Source organism: Capsicum annuum, chromosome 11 (genome assembly GCF_002878395.1).
Source record: "Capsicum annuum cultivar UCD-10X-F1 chromosome 11, UCD10Xv1.1, whole genome shotgun sequence".
Taxonomy (NCBI): Eukaryota; Viridiplantae; Streptophyta; class Magnoliopsida; order Solanales; family Solanaceae; genus Capsicum; species Capsicum annuum.
The window spans coordinates 158,656,440-158,676,319 of record NC_061121.1 but is presented as its reverse complement, the minus strand read 5'-3'; the positions used below and the strand labels follow the sequence as shown (position 1 = coordinate 158,676,319).

Sequence of the window (19,880 nt, the reverse complement as noted above, 5' to 3'; positions counted from 1 at the left end):
ACTCTATTTCCCAATCGAGAGGAACACCAGGAAGATCATTTAAAAAAACCTTTGGAAACTCATTAACCACCAAAACAGACTAAAAAGTAGGACCTTCTGAGTTAGAATTCTTATTCCGAACCAAAAGATAAAAACAACCTTTGGATATTAACTTTCAAGCTCTAAGATAAGAAATAAATCTCCTCCCTAGGAGCTAAGGAACCACCCTCTCACTCTATAATCAATTTACCATGGAACCTAAAGATAACCCTATGGGTTTTATAATTTAATGATGAGTAATTACAGTATAACAACTCCATATCCGGAATAACATCAAAATCCACCATATCCACCAAGGTCTGCCTTCCATAAACAGATACCACATACCCCCTATAGACTCTCTTAGCAATAACCGAGTCACCTACTGTGGAACAAATATAAAAAGGATCCAAAATAGCTTCTGGATTGAAACCAAAAGATATAGACATATATGGAGTCACATAGGAAATAGTAGACCTCGAATAAAGTAAATAATATATGTCAGGAGAGAAAAGTTGTATTAGTAATAATATCAGGTAATGCCTCAAATTCCTGTCGGGACTCCAAAGCATAAAACCTATTCCAACAAACACTAGATCCAAAAGTAGTAACAGAAGCAGATGCCTCACCACTAGGTGCAGGAGCAGAAGGTGAATTCACAAGAATCTTATTCTCCCTAATAGCAACCTTATTAACTGGACAATCCATAAGCCAATCGCCTTCCTAGACACATTTGAAGCATTTTTCTTTTCCTTCATCGCACTAACCCCGATGAGAAAAAGCACAAAACTGACAAGAAGGACATAAAAAAACTAACTAACCTTTGCTCACCTGAGATTGGGTACCCTATGCTCGAGAATTATATCTGCAATAATGATACCTGTCGCCTGACTATTAAGGAGCACTAGCAGAAGAGTAGGAACCAGAACTTCCCCACTTATTTTTCTACCATTTTCCACCATCCCTACCGCCCTGAGACTGAGCACCTCCCTAATAAGAAATTATGCTCCTCTTACCTTACTTATCCCTAATTTTTGCCGTCTTCCTTTTTTCATCCTCCACTAACTACATATGAACAGTCAACCCAGAGATATCCATATCTTTAATTAGTAAGGCAGTTTTTCTCTTAAAAATCAGATTTTGATAAAACCCAAAATCAAACTTCCTCATTCTAGCTCACATGTCAGCCACTAAATTAGGAGCCTACTATGACAACTAGTAAAACTTCAAGGCATATTCCTTGACAGACATCCTCCCCTTCTTGAGGTTTACAAATACTTCAATATTTACTTTACTCAACTCTTGGGGAAAGAAATTATCCAGGAAAGTACCAGAGAAGGCATCCCACAAGGATGACGACTCTATTTCTCCTATATCCATATCCCACTCATTATACCATAGATATGGAACTTCTTTAAGCTGATAAGCTGCAAAGTTCACCCGACCTCATAAGTATCCTATATTATTCAAAATATCTTTTCCATCTTATTTAAGAAGGCTTGTGGATCCTTCTCTACTTTCACTTCAGAAAAAACCGAAGGACCTGTCTTCATAAATTAGTTAACCCTTATGGTCTCAGCAGATAAAACACCAGATGTATCTCGTTGATCCTTGATACGCCTAATTTACAACTCTCATTAGAAAGTGTAAGAGGTTGCTATAAAATATAGAACACAACTAGGTTAGGGTTAAATCCCATAGGGAATATTATACAAACTAAGTGTTATAGTTGTGAACACACTATTGATTGAAGGCTCCTGAGGAAGGAGGATTTTGAATTTGTAATAGTGTTAAAATAGTTGTAACAACTAGTATTCAAGCAAATGAATTTTATTGCAGGTACTAATTCAACGAGAACAAATAAACAAGATGCAAGTTCACCAAGATGTTCAAACAGGTCGGGTTGTGAATTCTCTTAAATTCCTAATTTACAACTTCAATTGCAAAAGATATTGAATTCTAAAGTTTACCCATTTGTTTCTCAACCTAAATGGGTAGTTTACCCTTTAATTCTTTGGAAATGAAAGAATAAATGAAGTTATTCCATTAATCTCTTATGTGAGTAAATGTTTGTTTAAGTAATCAACTCATAACCCAAAGGTTAAGGCCTTTAGAATTCATGTAAACTCTTTTTTTCCCAACATATACTTTTCTTCTCGGACAAGTAATGTTCTTGGGCTCATCCTTCAAGTTTACAACCAAGAAAGGTCATTAAAGTTAGGAAGGTTTTATACAATATCAATTACATATGGAAATTAAGCATTCTCACAACCCCAATCATTTATTCACATCAAGGCTGCCATAACCCTAGTTATGAGAATTTAGCCACACATCTTAAAAGAAGAAGAACAGAAAATTATTGTGTTCTTCATTAAAGGATTCAAAGAATTATTTACAAAGGTTACAATAATTGTTCTTCAATCTTCAATGAGAATCTGAATAAAGATAACTACATCCACAATTCTTGCTTGAATCACCGAGAATAATATGTACAATGAATTTTCTAGCTGGAAAATATAATAAAATATACCTAAATAAAACCTAAACTAGGTATTTATATGTTCCCAGGTATAGAGTATTTAAAATTTAAACTCAAAAAAGTTGCGTCCAACTTGACAGTCACTTTGATGGCCCATCAGAACCCTGACAGTCCATCGCATGGACCGCCGCTGATGGTCCAGAAGTATCATATTTTTGATAAGGGATGACGGTTATGTTAGAGGAATGCCGCAAGCTTAGGGGTTCATTAAATGGTTTGTTGCTTGGTCCTCTAGAATATAAAGTTTTTTTTCATCTTGACGATCAAGTTGGCATTCCGTCGGGGATCCGACGGTCCATCATTTGGACCATCGCAGGACACACTCAGTTATTCCTTTCTATTTGACTCTGATGGCAACCCTAGCGGTCTATCATAGGACTGACGGTTTGCCAGTTCTCCCGTCAGTGGCTTTTTTCTGCTACTTTTCCAAGTGTCTTCTGCATCTAACTCTTTGACCTAAAAACACTAAATCTAGTATTAAATACATTATCAGTATAAACAACCTCAACTTAAGATAATTGTTTGTACTCAAGCAACTCAGCATAAAATTGCATACATGAATAACACAATGGCCGACAATTAATTGTTGAACTAGATTTCACACAACTATTCACTTGTCATCTCACTCATATAAGCTTAACATATTTTGATCTACAACCGGCATTGTTTATAATTCAACACACACATAAATATAGAAATAAAATCCCACAGAGATCAGCAAAACTAAGTGTAAGTCAAGTTTCCCTCATAGTCAATGAAATCCGCTACAAATTATATATTATGGATGAAAATCAAAATTTTCACAGTCATCAAACAAGTTACAAGCATAGCATACACACCCATAGGCTTGCCCTTATCATCTAACTCTCCCTTATGGTCTATTCGCAAAGATCAAGTAAGTTTTTTTAGGCTTGTAATGAGGCTTTGGGGCTAGGTAAGAACAAATTTTGGGAAAAGTGACTCAACACTTAGACTTAACTCTCTTTGCCTTGGATTCTACTTACAAAGGCTACTTCTTTACCAGCTTACTTACAATCTCCACCATTTATTTATACTTTGCCATAACCCTTATTTCTTATATATATATAAGCATTAGCCACCCTCAACTTTTGCTGAAGCAGTTAGTGAAGGTGCATAATATCTTAAGTAGATTAGGGCCAGATGCTTTATTTTAGCTCTAAATGACCTTCTCCTTAAATGTCTAACATCTTGACAGTAGCCAGGCTCAACTTAGGTGTTTTGCCTAAGTTAAGGTACACAATGTCCAATATTGGAACAGGGTCAAAGTTAGGTGTTAACACTCTAAAGAGAGTTAATTAGAGTTATTGGGAATGAAGAAAACTAACATAAGATCAAAATGGGTTCAAAAATGGAAAAATCTTTTTGGTGGGTAAGTTATTTCAGCTAAGTGGACTGAAATTAAATGGAGGCCTGCTATCCTATCCTATTGAATCAACCAAAAAACAAAATCAATAAATTGGGCAAGTTCTAGGTGTTACACAATACAAGAACTAACACAAATACTCACACACAGAGACAACTAAGTCAAACTTATTCTGCTAATCTTAGGATTTTCATCACATGATCATACATATTTTACATGTTAATGCTAATTACAAAATCACCAATGGTTTTTCAATATATGCTAACTGGCAAGAGGAAATAGCCATACAAATATGTTCACAGTCTTATGCCATAGTCATACATCATCCATATATACAAAATAATGCTAAAGGAAAAGACACTTTCATAAATAACATTACCAACAGATATTTGCATCACGCTTGTTTAGGAAAAAATGCAATCCTAGACATGTCGATTCTACTAAATAACACACAGGAGGAAAACAAAATAGGCAAAAAAAACCCTCGTGGTACAAGTACACCCACCCTCACATATAATAAATGTGTTGTCCTTAATACATATATGTAAAATACAGAGGAGGGGAACACTTGTAAAGCCTCTTATTCAGATAATGCATCAGTGAAATATGGTAAGGCTCCAGTTGCCTCGCCTGTAGGAATGTTGACCCTTATGGTGGTAGGGGTACTCACAATCTCTTCCTCTAAAATCGGAGGTACCACATCTCAAGCTAGGTCTAAACTGGGCCCCCTTGGTAGGGCGGAATTGGTAGAAACTCTTGCAGCTTCATCTACTTCCTTCTTCTTCCTTTTCTCTTCATTTATCCTTGATATTTTTACAACTTTCCTGATATCATACTCTTCTTTCTCCTCTAGTGGCATTGGTTCTAGCCTTCTTCTTCTGGTAGCTTTTTGATCCGTAATTTTATCCATACTTTTATCTACCTTTTTGCTTTTGTCTTTCAATAGCTTTCCCATCAAGTCAACAATACCTTCATATTAATTGCTTATCACTAGAGTTGGGTCAAAAATAGGCTACTATGGCTGCCCATTCTTCAACTCTGCTATGTCTGTCTATTCTTGTTTAAATTCTTTCTTGAACATAGCAAGACCTGGAATGGACATTGCATAGAGCCTTTTGTTGATTCACTCTTCCATATGGTTCATCCTAATCTGAATATTTTGAAATGGATGGATTGCCTCAGCTAAAATTTGATCAACAAAAGGCTTGAATTATGAATCCCATGTGTTTAGCTGCTTCTTAAACTTCTTTTGTAGCTTAACTGACTTGGCAAAATTTTCCTCAGTCAACCTGTACTTCGAATAATCTATCCACCCATTGGCAACATAGATTCTAATCCTACATATGTACTAGGAGGCACATAATTAGGCAGCACATAAGTAGTGATGGGTAACGGCATACCTGTGGGAATTTCAACAGTATTAAAGGATGGTGCCGACTATGTCTCATAGGATGGAGGATTTTTTACTCACATCTCAAACTTTGAGTCCTTTTTTGATGTCTTAATGTCCTGTCTATGTGTTTCCCAAACTGTGTTATCAATTTCTCGAATCAGAGACACATTAGCCTACCTGCATAACTCTGTGATTAAATACAGGAACAGTAGTGCACATTCCAATTTATGTGCCCTCACAAACATTTCATCAACAATTATTTGGAAAAAATTAATCTTCAGCCCTTCATTTAAAATAGCCACTAGCACAACCCTATGTCTATCCGAATTGTCATCACCTCTTGTTGGAAACAATCTCAATCAAACAATAGCACACCAAAACTTAGCCTAAAAGCTAATGGAGGATTTAGCAATGTGCTCTCGTAGGTTGGTTGGAAAGAGGGGGTTTCTATCATCAGTAAGTAGCCCAGACAACCAAGGTTTTGAGTGGATTCTGAAGTCAGGCGATATTCAAGATCAGGAACCGTAACTGGTGCCTCATAGTTGGGCCTAAATAACATCATGTTGATTGTTCGAGCTGATATATTAATGTTAACTTCTTTCATCAGAATTGACTCTCTGTTTGAGCTGATATATTAATGTTAACTTCTTTCATCAGAATTGACTCTCTGTTCGGCAAGTCTGAGATCTTCATGACCTTAAGACAATCTTTCTTTATCAGTGTCGAATAATTGCCAAAAACTCCCTTACCATATTTGATTGATATGAACCGAGAGGCTTGCTCATCCAGGACAACTCATACTCATTGAATTACTACTCTAGTTTTAGATATTCATGCAACTCATTTTTCACTATTTGGTACTCATCAAAGATTAGCCTCTTGATTGGCCTACTCACCGTCAGTTCCAGCCTATCAAGGAACTTATCCTTTGGCCCCTCAATTTGCCACCTGAGTGCCCCCTCATTTGAGGTTTTTTGCTCTTAACCACATTAACCTTTTCAGTTTTTGTATTAATAAGGCTGGTTTTTGCCTAAACAAGGTTGGGGTTAGATATTTTGACCCCTTCTTTATTGGCACTCGAACATGTGCTACTAGTACTACTCTCACTCTCCTCTTTATACTAGGAGACTATGTGGGTTGCCCTATCTTATTGCCAAGTATTAAAGGTTGGTTCCTTCTCTCTCCTAGCCAGTATGCCTCTTCACTATTGTGCTCTAACATAGCCTCTATTAAGGGGTATCTTCTATGCCATACTGCCTATGAAAGGTACAAGGAACTGGTTTACAACTCAAAGAAATTGAAAACAGTGAAAATGTGGCCGGACTAAAGGTTTGACGGTCCACCAAGACTGTGACTGTCGGCTCGACTCACCGTCAGGACTTAACTAGTGTGTCTTGTATCTCAGAACCTTCCGATGGTCAACCTGGCGGTTCATCAGGTTACTAATGGTCTTCCAAGTCATCTGTTTTAGCTTATCAAGTGAGTACCAATCTTGGCATCTTTGGATAGATTACCTGGTGGTTCATCGCAGGTCCGACGGTCCACCAAGGTGATCATCAACATTATTTTTAAGTTTCAAACTTAAATTTGACCTTTTGTCGAAAACTTAGTGTGCATTCTAACTTCTTAACACAACAATGACATGATCTTAATATTTATGCACAATTTTCTCACTTTAAGTACATGGGTTACTCAAACTTCACCCAGAAGAAAACACACTAGAGTTCAACTTTTAAATTATAATTAGAACAAGCAAAAATGAGAGGGATTTTTCTTTAACAACCAACAACTTACTTACTCCATATTTAGCAATTCAAAGAAGGAAAATACGGTTGTGATCATACCTTGACGGAGTAGTAACTTCAATCTTATCACATGTAAATTTAGAATAAAACAAAATTCAAAGCCTTTTTCAATCATTGTTAACTTTTTTTATGATGAGAAAAAGAGAGGGATGGGTTCATTTAAATAGGGGATAGAAGGAAGAAAGAGAGTCCTAAAAGGGAATAACTAATCCCAAATACTTTGAATATAGAGGAAGTTAAACAATTTTAGGATTTGTACATGTAGGAACATATGTAACTGCTTCTTCTTATCAGTTTAAAACCTTTTGGGTAAAATATGAGAAATTAATTAAGCCTTAAAATTAACTCGACCTGACCCGTATGACTAGGGTTAGTTTGACGGTTAACCTAATAGTTCATCGGGTGTCCGACGGTCTGCCAGGTTGACCGTCAAGGATTACCAAAAACATGCAAATCATGCCTTGTTGCGATGGTTTACACAATGGTCTATCAGTGAAGTGATGATCTATCAGACTATCCGTTATTTTATTCTAAAAACATCATAATTTGGCCTCAGCGTGACGTAGGAAGTAATGGTCTGCCGGGAGAGCAACCGTCCACCAACTTGACCATCAAGCCTTATCCATAATGTCCATTTTTTAACTATGGCTTTGATGGTTTCGCTGAAAATTCGTCGTGTCCTTGATGGTTTGTCAGTCTTCCCATCGCTCTTTAACAACTGTAGAAATCCTTTCTTTCTGTATTTCTCAGTCCTGCACACTTTACAAATACATTAAATTGCACAAAAATAATAAATAAACTCTAATTATGGTTATAACAACACTTTGTGGGTTGCCTCCCCCTAGCGCCTGATTTATTATTGTGGCATGACTGGGTAACCTCGACTACTCAGACTTCATCGAGATTCACAGTGGATAATAGATTTGCATCACCGGTTGGGCCAACACAGGTCTTGACTCTTTGTCTATAACTTTGAATAGACTTTCATCTTTACCTTCAATTTCCACAACACCTGATGGAAACACTTAACTTGAATGGTCAAGGCCATCTAGATATCAACTATCCCAGAAAGAGCCAATGTCGAGTGTTGAACAATCACACCTAATCACCAGATTGAAAATCTCTCTTCTCTATTCTTTGGTCATGGTAATTCTTCATTCTTTCTTTATACAAATTAGCACTTTTATAAGCTCCGAGATGGAATTCATCCATCTAATTTAATTGTCCTAACCTTAACTCAGTTGTTTCTTTCTAGTTAATGTTTAGTCTTTTAAGAGCCCAAAAAACCTTGTGCTCTAGTTCGACCAGAATGTGACATGCTTTGCTATAGACCAGTAGATATGGTGACATCCCAATAGGTGTCTTGAAAGCAGTTCGATATGCCTACAAGGCATCATCGATCTTTTGAGACCAATCTTTTCTGCTCGCATTCACCATTTTAGCCAAAAATGCTTTTATCTTTTGGTTTGAAACTTCTTCAATATAGTAGCTTGGAACACTCGGTTGCAAAAATCTGATCCTCCATCACTTATGATGGTATGTGGTACCCCAAAGTGAGAGAAGATATTTTGGTTAAGGAATGTAACCACTCTCTTTCATTCATTATCAGCCAAAGCGACAGCTTCCACCCATTTCAACACATAATCAACGGCGACCAATATGTATTTCAACCCATAAGAGCTCAGAAAGGGCCCCATGAAATCAATGCCCCATACATCAAACAACTTACTTCCATCATTTTTGTCATAGGCATCTCATGGTGATTTGAGATTGACCCTTGTCTTTGGAATTGGTCACATATTCACACAAACTCATGGGCATCCTTGAATAAGGTTGGCCAGTAATAGCTACTCTGTAGCAGTTTCCTCGTAGTACGATAAACTGCATAGTGACCCCCGACCGGAGAAGCATAATAAGCTCCCAAGATATTCAACATATCTATCTCTGTAATACACCGTGTGATATTATTATTTGCACACCCCCCAAAAAATACATATTATCACAGAAATAGTGTGTAACATCATCCAGGAACTTCTTCCTTTGATGAAAAGATAGATTCTCTAAGATGACTTCACTTACCATATAATTTGCAAAGTTAGCATACCAAGGCACTCTTTTAAGCAAAGTAGCTAGGAATTTCTCATCTAAAATGTATCATTAATTTCAAACTCATCCTTGACTACTTGATAACCCTCAAGTCTAGACAGATAATCCGCAACTTGATTTTTGTCTCTATTTCGATATTTGACTTTGAAGTCAAACTCTTGTAGAAGCAACACCTATGTCATTAAACATGGTTTTGCATCCGTCATTGCCATCAAATATCTCAAGGAATCATGGTATTTATGAACCACCACCTTAGTTCCAAACAAGTAAGCACAAAACTTCCCAAAAGCATAGACAATAGCGAGAAATTCCCTCTCAAGAATAGTGTAATTCTTCTGTGCCCCATTTAATGCCTTGCTCACATAGTAAATAGGGTGGCAATTTTACTTTTTTATGGAAAAGCACAGGACCCAGTGCTACTCCACTTGTCTCATACATGATTTCAAAAGGTTTAGACCAGTCTAAAGTAACCAGAATAGGAGCAGCAACAAGCTTCTCTTTAAGGAATTTAAATGACTTCATGCACTCCTCATCAAATACAAAGCTATCTTCCATCTCCAACAATTTACATAATGGATTAGCGATCTTGGAGAAGTCCTTCATAAACCGATGGTAGAATCCAGCATGGCCTAAGAAACTACGTACACTATTTACAGAGATGGGAGGGAGTAATTTCTCTATCACTTCTACTTTTGCCCTGTCAACTTCGATCCCTTTTGCATAAATTTTGTGACTAAGAACAATGCCCTCCTTCACCATGAAGTGGCATTTTTTGTAATTAAGCACGAGATTAAATTCTTCGCACCGCTATAATGCTCTACTCAGATTGACAAAACACAGTTCAAAACAATCACCCACCACTGAGAAGTCATCCACAAACACCTACGGGGTATCCTCCACCATGTCAGAAAATATAGACATCATGCACCGTTGGAACATGGCGGGTGCATTAAATAAGCCAAATGGCATTCGTTTGAAAGAAAAAGTACCATACGAGTAAGTAAATGTCCTCTTCTCCTGATCTTCTGGAACAATAGAAATCTGGTTGTAACTCGAATACCCATCCACGAAACTATACTATCCTGTTTCTGCTAGACGATCAAGTATTTAATCCATAAAAAGTATTGGGAAGTGGTCCTTCAAAGTTTATTAATTGAGCTTACAGTAGTCCATATAAAATCTTTACCCAGTCGTAGGCCATAGGAGAATCAACTTATTTTTTTTATTTGCCACAATAGTTATTCCTCCTTTTTTGGGCACACATTAAACAGGGCTTACCCACTTACTATCGAAAATTTGGCATACAACTCCTGCGTCCAGCCATTTAATGATCTCCTTCTTAACCACCTCTTGCATTATTAGGTTAGACGGCATTAGTGCTAAATGGTTGGTGTGCAATATTCTTTAAGCTGAATCTTGTGAGTGCAAATACCAGGAGGAATACCAATGATATCAGTAATAGTCTATCCTATTGCTCTTTTATATTGTCTAAGCACAGAGATAAGTGCCCAAACCTGGTTCTCACCAAAATCAGCAGCAATAATCACAAGTAGTGTTTCTACTACTTAAAAACATGTACCAAAAATGTCCTGGCAATTCCTTCAAATCCAACACCAGTGGCTCTTCGATAGATTGCTTAAATGGAGGTGTTGGTCAATTTTTCAGATCTAAGTCCAGCTTCTTGGGAGCATATGAATAATATTCCATTCCCATTAGATCACACACTGTCTCTTCGTACTCCTCGATACCTTCACTGCCAAAATTCATCAAGACTACAACCAAAGTTTCCATAGCAAATTTTTCCTAGATTTGAACCTTTTTCTTATCTTCATAATAAATATTAACAATGGAAAATACACTCATCTCCTTGGGTTAATTCATAGATTGGCACACATCAAAGTGAACCACCTCATCATTAATCCTAAACAGTAACTCATTAGCCCTTAAATTAATAAGGACACTCCAAATTTCGAGAAAAGGTCGACCCAAAATTATGGCTACCTAGAAATCCACCTTGCAGTCCAAAATAATAAAGTCTGTAGAAAATATAAAGGTGGCTACCTTTACTAGTACATCATACAATATCTCGACTAGCCACTTCATAGACCTGTCCACCATCACCAATTGTATATTTGAGGGTGCTAGGTCTCCTAAACCTAACCTCTTATAAATAGAAAATGGCATCAAGTTAATACTCGCTTTGAGATCACATAAGGCTTTAGCCTAATCAAGTGACCCAATATTATAAGGGATGGTGAACGCTTTTAGGTCAACTTTCTTTTGTACCAAGGATCTTATCGAGATGGTGCTACAATGGTGAAGATTACCCCCGGTTTATATCTAACTATTCTCTTCATTGTCATGGGATCCTTTATAAACTTGGCGTATCCTGACATCTGATCTATTGCCTCTAATAAAGGCATATTAACCATTAGTGGCTTCGACATTGCCATAAATATACTGAACTTTATATTATCAACTTTTTTCTTCAATTGATGGGGGAAGGGCGGCGGCAGTTTTGGAAGAGTAGTAATTACTTTCTCCTTCTTTTTCTTTTCTTCCTCTAACTCATCAACCTTATGATAGTTAGATATACCCTCATTACTATCCAGCTTCTCAGACTCTACTAGATAGGTTTCATCATCTTCTACTTCTTCTTTAATCACATCCTCAATCATAGCTTTTCCCATAGAAAGACCAGGTAATATTTTACTACTTTGAGTGGTAACTACCATACAAGAGCTATCATTTCAAGGATTCTGCACTGTATCGCTCAACAAGGTACCATACTTCCTCTTATTAAATACTGCCGAGATTTGGCTCATCTACTGCTCCACTTTCTTGATAAAATTTAAGTACGAATTTACTAGCTAGATCATGGAAGATAAGTCACTCTTTATCGTCGTCACCCCAACATTGGCCGCCTTAACTCCCTTTAATAGTTTCTCTATCATGTTCTCCATATAAATCTTGCCTGAACTGGTAGTTGTATTATTCTAGTTTCTAGGAGGTACATACAGTCTACTCCTATCATTTTTGTTATTCCAACTCCCTTGGTCCCTATTTTTGTAACAATCCTTGTTGTAATAGTTCCAACCTTGATTCCCTTGGCTATTGCCTCGAAAAACCCTTTGATTATTTAGATAGTTCATCTCTTCCTCGGAATCAGAATCAGTTCTACCTTAAAACCCAACAGCTTTTACCTTCTTAGTCTTCCTAGATAATAAGTGTTAGTAAGCAGATCCATCTGTGTTTTCATGTGTGCCATATTTTTTTCATATTCCTCCTCTTTCAGATGTTGCTCTGTCAACATACCACTAGATATAGTAGGTTTTTCTACCATAAAATCCCTAGTATGCCAAGATCTACTTATATTAGTCAACCACTTCAACATATCTGTAGCCTCATTGAATGCAAGCTCCATGAATGCCCCTCCTGCTATATTGTCAACTATTGGTTTGGTTATAGAGTTCAAGGCTCTATAAAAAGTCTCCATTAAATGCTCGTCAGTCATCTTATGGTTAGGACACTGTGTCAACTTTTTCTTGAATCACATATAAGTTTCATGTAGTGCCTCATTTGGTAATTGTCAGAAGATGCTAATTTCATCCCTCAATTTTAACATCCTGGATGGCGGAAAGAACCTATCTAGGAAAGCTCCTTTTAATTGTATCTAGTTTGTTATAGAATCGGGGGCTAACTCATTCAACCATATTGTTGCCTCCACAGATAGAGACAATGGGAATAACCAAGACAAATTGCCTTTTGGACAACACTAGAGTTATCAAAGGATTTGTAAATGTTTAGGAAATTCACCACGTGCATATTCGGGTCATCCTCTGGAAGTCCTCCAAACAACCCCTTGAGATTAAGTAGTTGTATCATGGTGTTGGTTATGATGAACTTCACCCTAGGTTCCAATGGAGGTGGAATAATTGCTCCTATAGCACCAGCTTCAAACAAGTCGTCCTCATCCTCATCAAGATCAAATTGCTCAATAGGTTGGAGGTTTTCTCTGCCTTTAGCTGCCCAGTTTCTATTTGCAGTTATGTCTACATTTTTCGTATGCCTCCTATTTGATGGGTTTATCTAATCATCATCCCAAAAATCCTCCTTATTAGGATTAGGGTTACGACCTGGTTCACCTTTATTTTGCCGATTAACCTGTGCCCTAGCCAAGGAGGCTAGTCTATCAGCTTATTGTTGTTTCTCCATTCTACCAATTAGATGCGGTTCAGGATTGAAGGGTACTAGTAGTTCTCCTAAACTTCCAGTGCATGGCATAAACAACAATGATCCTGTAATGAACCAAAAACAACAGGTAAAGGTAAAATTTGGGAAACTTGACCAAAGGTCAATTAACAATCACAAACTTAATTGACAACCGTATTCCTCAGCAACGGTGCCAAAATTTAACATGCCTAATTTATAACTCTCGTTAGAAAGTGTAAGAGGTTGCTGTAAAATATAGAACTCAACTAGGTTAGGGTCGAATCCCACAAGGAATACTGTGCAAATTAAGTGTTATGGTTGTTAATAGACTGTTGATCGAAGGATCTTGAGTAAGGGGGTTTTGAATTTGTGTTAGTGTTTAAATGGTTGTAACAAGTAGCATTCCAGCTAATGAATTTATTGCAAGTACTTATTCAATAAGATCAAACAAACTAGAGTAATGTTCACTAAGATGTTCAAACAGGCGGGGTTGTGAATTTTATTATATTCCTAATTTACAACTTCAATTGCAAGAGTTATTGAATTATAAAGTTTACCCATTTGTTTCTCAACCTAAATAGGTAGTTTACCCTTTAATTCTTTCGAAATCAAAGAATATATGAATTTATTCCATTAATCTCTCATGTGAGTCAATCCTTGTTTAAGGCATCAACTCATAACCCAAAGGTTAAGGTATTTAGACTTCATGTTAACTCCTTCTTTTCCCAACATATACTTTTCTTCTCAAAAAAGTAATATTCTTGGGATCACCATTCAAGTTTGCAACCAAGAAGGGTCATTAAAGTGAAGAATGGTTTGTACAATCTCAATTGCATATGGAAATTAAGCATTCTCAAAACCCTAATCAGTTACTCACATCAAGGATCCCATAACCCTAGTTATGGGAATTTGGCCACACATCTCAAGAGGAGAAGAAGAGGAAATCATTATGTTCTTCATAAAAGGATTCAAAGAATTACTTACAAAGGTTACAATAATTCTTCATCAATCTTCAATGAGAATCTAAATAAAGATAACTAGATCCAAAATTCTTGCTTGAATCACAGAGAATAATCTGTACAATGAGTTTTCTAGCTAGAAAATATGATAAAAGATACCTACATAAAGCCTAAACTAGGTATTTATATGTTCCAAGGTACCGAGGATTTAAAATTTAAACTCAGAAAAGCCACATCAAAACTTTGATAGCCCATCAAAAGCCTGATGGTCCATTGCATGGAACGACACTAATGGTCTCGAAGTACCATTTTTGATTAAGGGTTGACAGTCATGTTGGTGGACCGCTACTGGCCTAGAGGTCCATCGCATAGGCCATCACTTGGTCCTCTAGAAGTTAAAGTTCTGTTTCAGCATAATGGTCAAGTTAGCGGTCCATCGGGGATCCGATGGTCCATCACTTGCAATGTCGCAGGACTCACTCAGTTATTTTATTCATTTTGACTCTGATGGTTCCCTGGCGATCTGTCGCATGACACATGGTCTGCCAGTTCACCCTTCAGTGTCCTTTTTCTGCTACTTTTCCAAGTTTCTTCTTCAGCTAACTCATTGACCTGAAAACACTAAAATCCAAAATTAAATACAACATTAGTTGATTGAAAATATACAATTATCCCTTGAAAAAGAAGTAAAATTTTTTGTCAAAAGATGGAACATTAATCTTGAGCAACAAACATCTTAGCATAGCATGAATAGACTAATGGTATTTTGTTTTAGTCACCTCTCCTTGAGGGGGACTATAGCAACTGATGGAACTCCAAAATTATCAGGTATATGACTGTGAGATCGAAGATAAATCCCAGTAGTAGGTTGAACCCCTTCAGCATTACCCCCATATTAGATAAAAGAATTTCCTTGTGTTCCAGATCTGCGAGGCACGAACTTAAAGATGAACAAACAAGAATTAGAGAAGATTCCATGACCAAGAATTTAAGCTTGAAGATAGAATACTAAGAAAGTAAAACATTCCTAAATGCGTTGTAGCTTCTCCCTTATGAGTGTGGCGCCCTACTCTCCCCTAAAAGAGACTCTACTCGAAACGACATTGTTGACTCATAATTAACCATGAAACTAGGCTCTGATACTAAATTTACATGACCCACCTTATGGTCTTGTCATAATGGGCATCCCAAGTCCGTCCAGGACCAGAGACCAGCCCCGTTACCCAAACCAACCTCCCACCACCTCCCCTAAGTTGGCTAAATTCTCAGTATATAACAAAATAGAATAACAGCTCATACAAAAACTCTGAGAAAAGAACATAACCATGGCCGACCCAACGTAGTCCAACCATCTCATATCAATAATCTAACCATACCAAAAGAAGGGCCATAAACTAGGACATAACCTAGGATGTTCAAAAATATAATATAATTAATCTTAAAATGTAATAGGATTGATGAACCAATAATATCATCTGATGATGTCAGCCTACCATCTTATTCCAATGCCAAGGCCGATACCAATATCGATCCCGCCAATTCCAACCCATAGAAGTGCCACAAAGCCTCTATCCATAAGAGTAATGAAATCCGATTAGGACATGCCCCCAACCATAGACAAAACTAATAACCAACATAAAATTAAAGTATCTAGAAATATCCATAATATTAAATTGAGCCTTTCGAAAGGATAATCAATCACTATGTAGGAGTAGTACAATGATTAATTCTTTCATAGCATGGGTATACAGCCTCCAGTAGATGGGGTTAGCGAGTGATCGCTAGCATGATGTCCAGATAAGGATAAAATAATGGCATTTATAAATCCAACAAAAATTTATCTATATGACCACAACCATACATACATATATATCAATGTCGTTAAAAGGGACAAATTTTAGCATGCCTTTAAATCCTTATTCTTGGTTGTGTAGCTTTGCTATCCTAAACCACCCATAGGCTATATGGGTTCAACTCTACCTATTAAAAGGGCTCCAGTGCATGTAGCCGCATCACCAGGGAAGTATCCCATAGAATGACTAGTACATCCCCAAAATAAAGTATGACATCATATACATGGTCACTAAGACCAACCTCATATCGGCAAATATGAATTTCAAGTTTTGGTCCCCCAGGACCTCTACCTTCCATGAATTTCTACATATCCAGCCATTATTGCTTAATTAAAACCAATTTTCAAATTACTAAACCATTATCCATTTTTTAATAAAGTCCATTAATATTGGTATCATCATACCAATCCTTACTAGCAAGTATTATCCATAGCCAACCATATACATGTTTAAGGGGACGTTCAAGTGCCATATTAAACCACTTAGGAGACATTCGTGTTCCCCGCAAGCATAATGAATTAGACTTTAGCCTTTTCAAACCATTTAAACCGTGCATAATTCATTTTCCAAGTTTAGAACATGCAAGAGTTCCATTAAAATAAGTCAATGCAATGAACATATCTTTATAAGAATTATATCAATCACATTAGGGCATAATTAAAACTGTGGGAAACCGTAACCAAGCACTTAACATCGAAACCCCTAAATCAGATTTGAAAGCCAAAATCGTGCAATATTAAAACCATGAAAACATTTACATAAACTATGCCTGTAATTAAATTAACAATGAGTGATAAGAAACATGCCTTAAAAAGACGATGACGGAAGGAAATCACCAAGATAAGCCCCAAAATGATTCCTTATTTGATTTCTTAGCTCCCCTTGCCAATAGCTATTGAGAGAATTATGGAGTGTTTAGGAAGAATTTCTAAGTTTTAATGAATAGAATTTCAGGGTAAATAACCTCCTAAGTAGGTTATTAATCATGGGGCCATATTAAGATAAGTAGGAAAATATCCAGAATACACCCACTTAAGTTTCCCAAAAATACTATCACAGGGATACGACTCCCTTCATGAGTCGTATCCTACCAATATGATAGGTATCCATCACTAGTATCCAAGCCTCAACCCTTGGATCACTATCCAATATACGATTCATCCAACCAACTCGTAACCGCAACATACTATCTCTATCAATGACCCATATTGTTTGTAGAATAAAATACATGGGAATTGAACATAGTTTACAATATGAGTCCCTGGTACTATTTGTACCCTAGCTTTTGGCTCATGGTGAGCCACTCGTAATCAGATCCAACCTAGTAACTAATTCTGTGCTTAAGTTAAGGAACAAAATGACCTGTAACCATCAATAAGACTTGTACCCCTAAGTTATATCCATTCTAGCAACCCAAAATTCATGCCTCCAACCAACATTAGTCAGTATACGAATGGACCATACCATCCGTACACCAATATACGACTCGTACCTATGAGTCATATTATATCTAAAGATAAAATTCCAGGATATTTTCTATGGTCCAGAAACTAGGGTATTTCAGTCCCCCCTACTAGGAATTTTCGTCCACGAATGATGGATAAGGTAAGGGTAACCACACGCTAGAGTCATTTGTATTATCAAACATATTCCTAATCTTTAAAAAAGTTAGAAAGCAAAGAGATAAAGTTATAAATCTTTACTTTAACAAACTCTGAATAGAAAGAAGTGTTGAAGACACATACCTTTTGCTCAAATCCCAAGAGATGAAAGTAAATGCAAATATTTTGACTTTATGTCTTCTTACACTTCTCAAGTAGCATCTTCCACCTTATGGTTCCACCATAGAACCTTAACCAAATACATATCCTTGGTCACAACCAATGAAACTGCTTGTCGAAGATCTCAATTGGGACTTCTTCATAGGATAAAAAATTCGTGAGACCCAATCCTTCAAAAAGAACAACCAAAGAAGGATCACCAATACACTTCCTTAACATGGAAACATGAAAAATTGGATGAACCAAACTCAAGAGAGAAGGTAACTTCAGCTTATAAGCAATATTACAAACTTTTGTTAAAATCTCATTAGGACCAACATACCCAAAACTAATCTTCCCCTTCTTACCAAACCATACTACTTCCTTTATGGGAGATACCTTGAGGAAAACCTTATCCCCAACCTAAGAGAGTGTGGTGCGCTTATGAGTGTGGTGGGCTATACCCCCCTAAAAGAAACTCTACTCAACATAGTTTTGTAGAGTCCCAAGTAAGCATGAACCTAGGCTCTTATAGAACTTGACACGAACTGCGCAAAAGACTTGCGGTAATGGGTGTTCCAAGTTTATCTAGAACCATAGACCACCCCCATTAATTAACCCAACCTCTAGCCACCTTCCCTTGAGTTGGCTAAATTTTGAGTATGTAACGAAATAGTGTAATAGCTGACACTAAAACACTGTGATAAGATTACAACCATGAAAACCCAAATGAGTCCAACCATCCCATACTAATAATCCAACTATACGAAAATAAGGGACATAAATAAGACCATAACCAAAGACATTCAAAAATATAATATAATTAATCTCAAATTGTAATAGGATAGGATAACCAACAATATCGTCCAATGATGTTAGCCCACCATCTTATTCCAATGCGTAGGCTAACACCAGTACTAATACCACCAATTCTGACCCATAGAAGTACCACAAAGCCTCTATCCAAAATAATAATTAAATTGGGTTGAGACATGCCCCAAACCATAGCAAAAATTAATATAAAAATAAAATCAAAGTGTCTAGAAATATGCATAACATGAAATAGAGCCTTCCAAGCATAATTAAAACCATACTAAGAAATTAATATTATGCATAACATAATATGTCTACCATTAATGTATACCCAAGCATAATTAAAACCATACTAAGAAATTAATATCAAAAACCCCAAATCATATTTGAAAACCAAAGTCATGCAATAGAAAAACCATGAAAAAATTCATATAAACCATGTATTTAATTAAATTAACAATGAGTGAATATAAACATGCTTTAAACTAAGACAATGATAGAAAGAAATCACCAAAATTATCCCCAAATTAATCCCTTAGTTAAAACATTATCTCCCCTTGCCTAATAGCTCTTGACAGAATTAATAAGTTTTTAGGCAAAGTTTCTAAGTGTTAATGAATAAAATATTAGTGTAAATAACCTCACAAGTAGGTTAGAAATTATGGGTCCTTGTAGGGATAAGTAAGGAAATGTCCAAAATACCCCTACTTAAGTTTCACAAAAATATCATCACAGGGATATGATTGGCCTTCATGAGTCATACCCTCTGCTTGCAGTTGATATCAACCATGTGTATCTAAGACTTAAGTCTTGGATCAAATACTATCCAATATATGACTCATCAAACCAAGTCGTAACCATAGCATACGATCACTATCCAACCCGTATCCCTAGCAGAATAAAATACCTAGGGAATTGAATAATGTTTACCACACGCGTCCTTGGTAAGATATGTACCCTAGCTTATGGATCATGGTTTGCCACTCGTAATCAAATCCAACCTAATTAACCAAGTCTAAGATTATATTAAGGAAACAA

At 36.6% G+C, this 19,880-nt stretch overlaps 1 protein-coding gene across 1 annotated transcript; it reads right to left on the bottom strand.

Moving 5' to 3' along the window:
- Positions 1–7,659: 7,659 nt before the first annotated feature.
- LOC124888907 (uncharacterized mitochondrial protein AtMg00860-like) lies at positions 7,660–10,004 on the bottom strand. The gene is made up of 2 exons (XM_047400192.1): positions 9,682–10,004; positions 7,660–7,891 (listed from the first exon to the last, which is right to left on the bottom strand). The coding sequence occupies exons 1-2, from the start codon at positions 10,002–10,004 to the stop codon at positions 7,660–7,662; spliced, it is 555 nt and encodes a 184-aa protein (XP_047256148.1).
- Between the last annotated feature and the right edge of the window lie 9,876 nt (positions 10,005–19,880).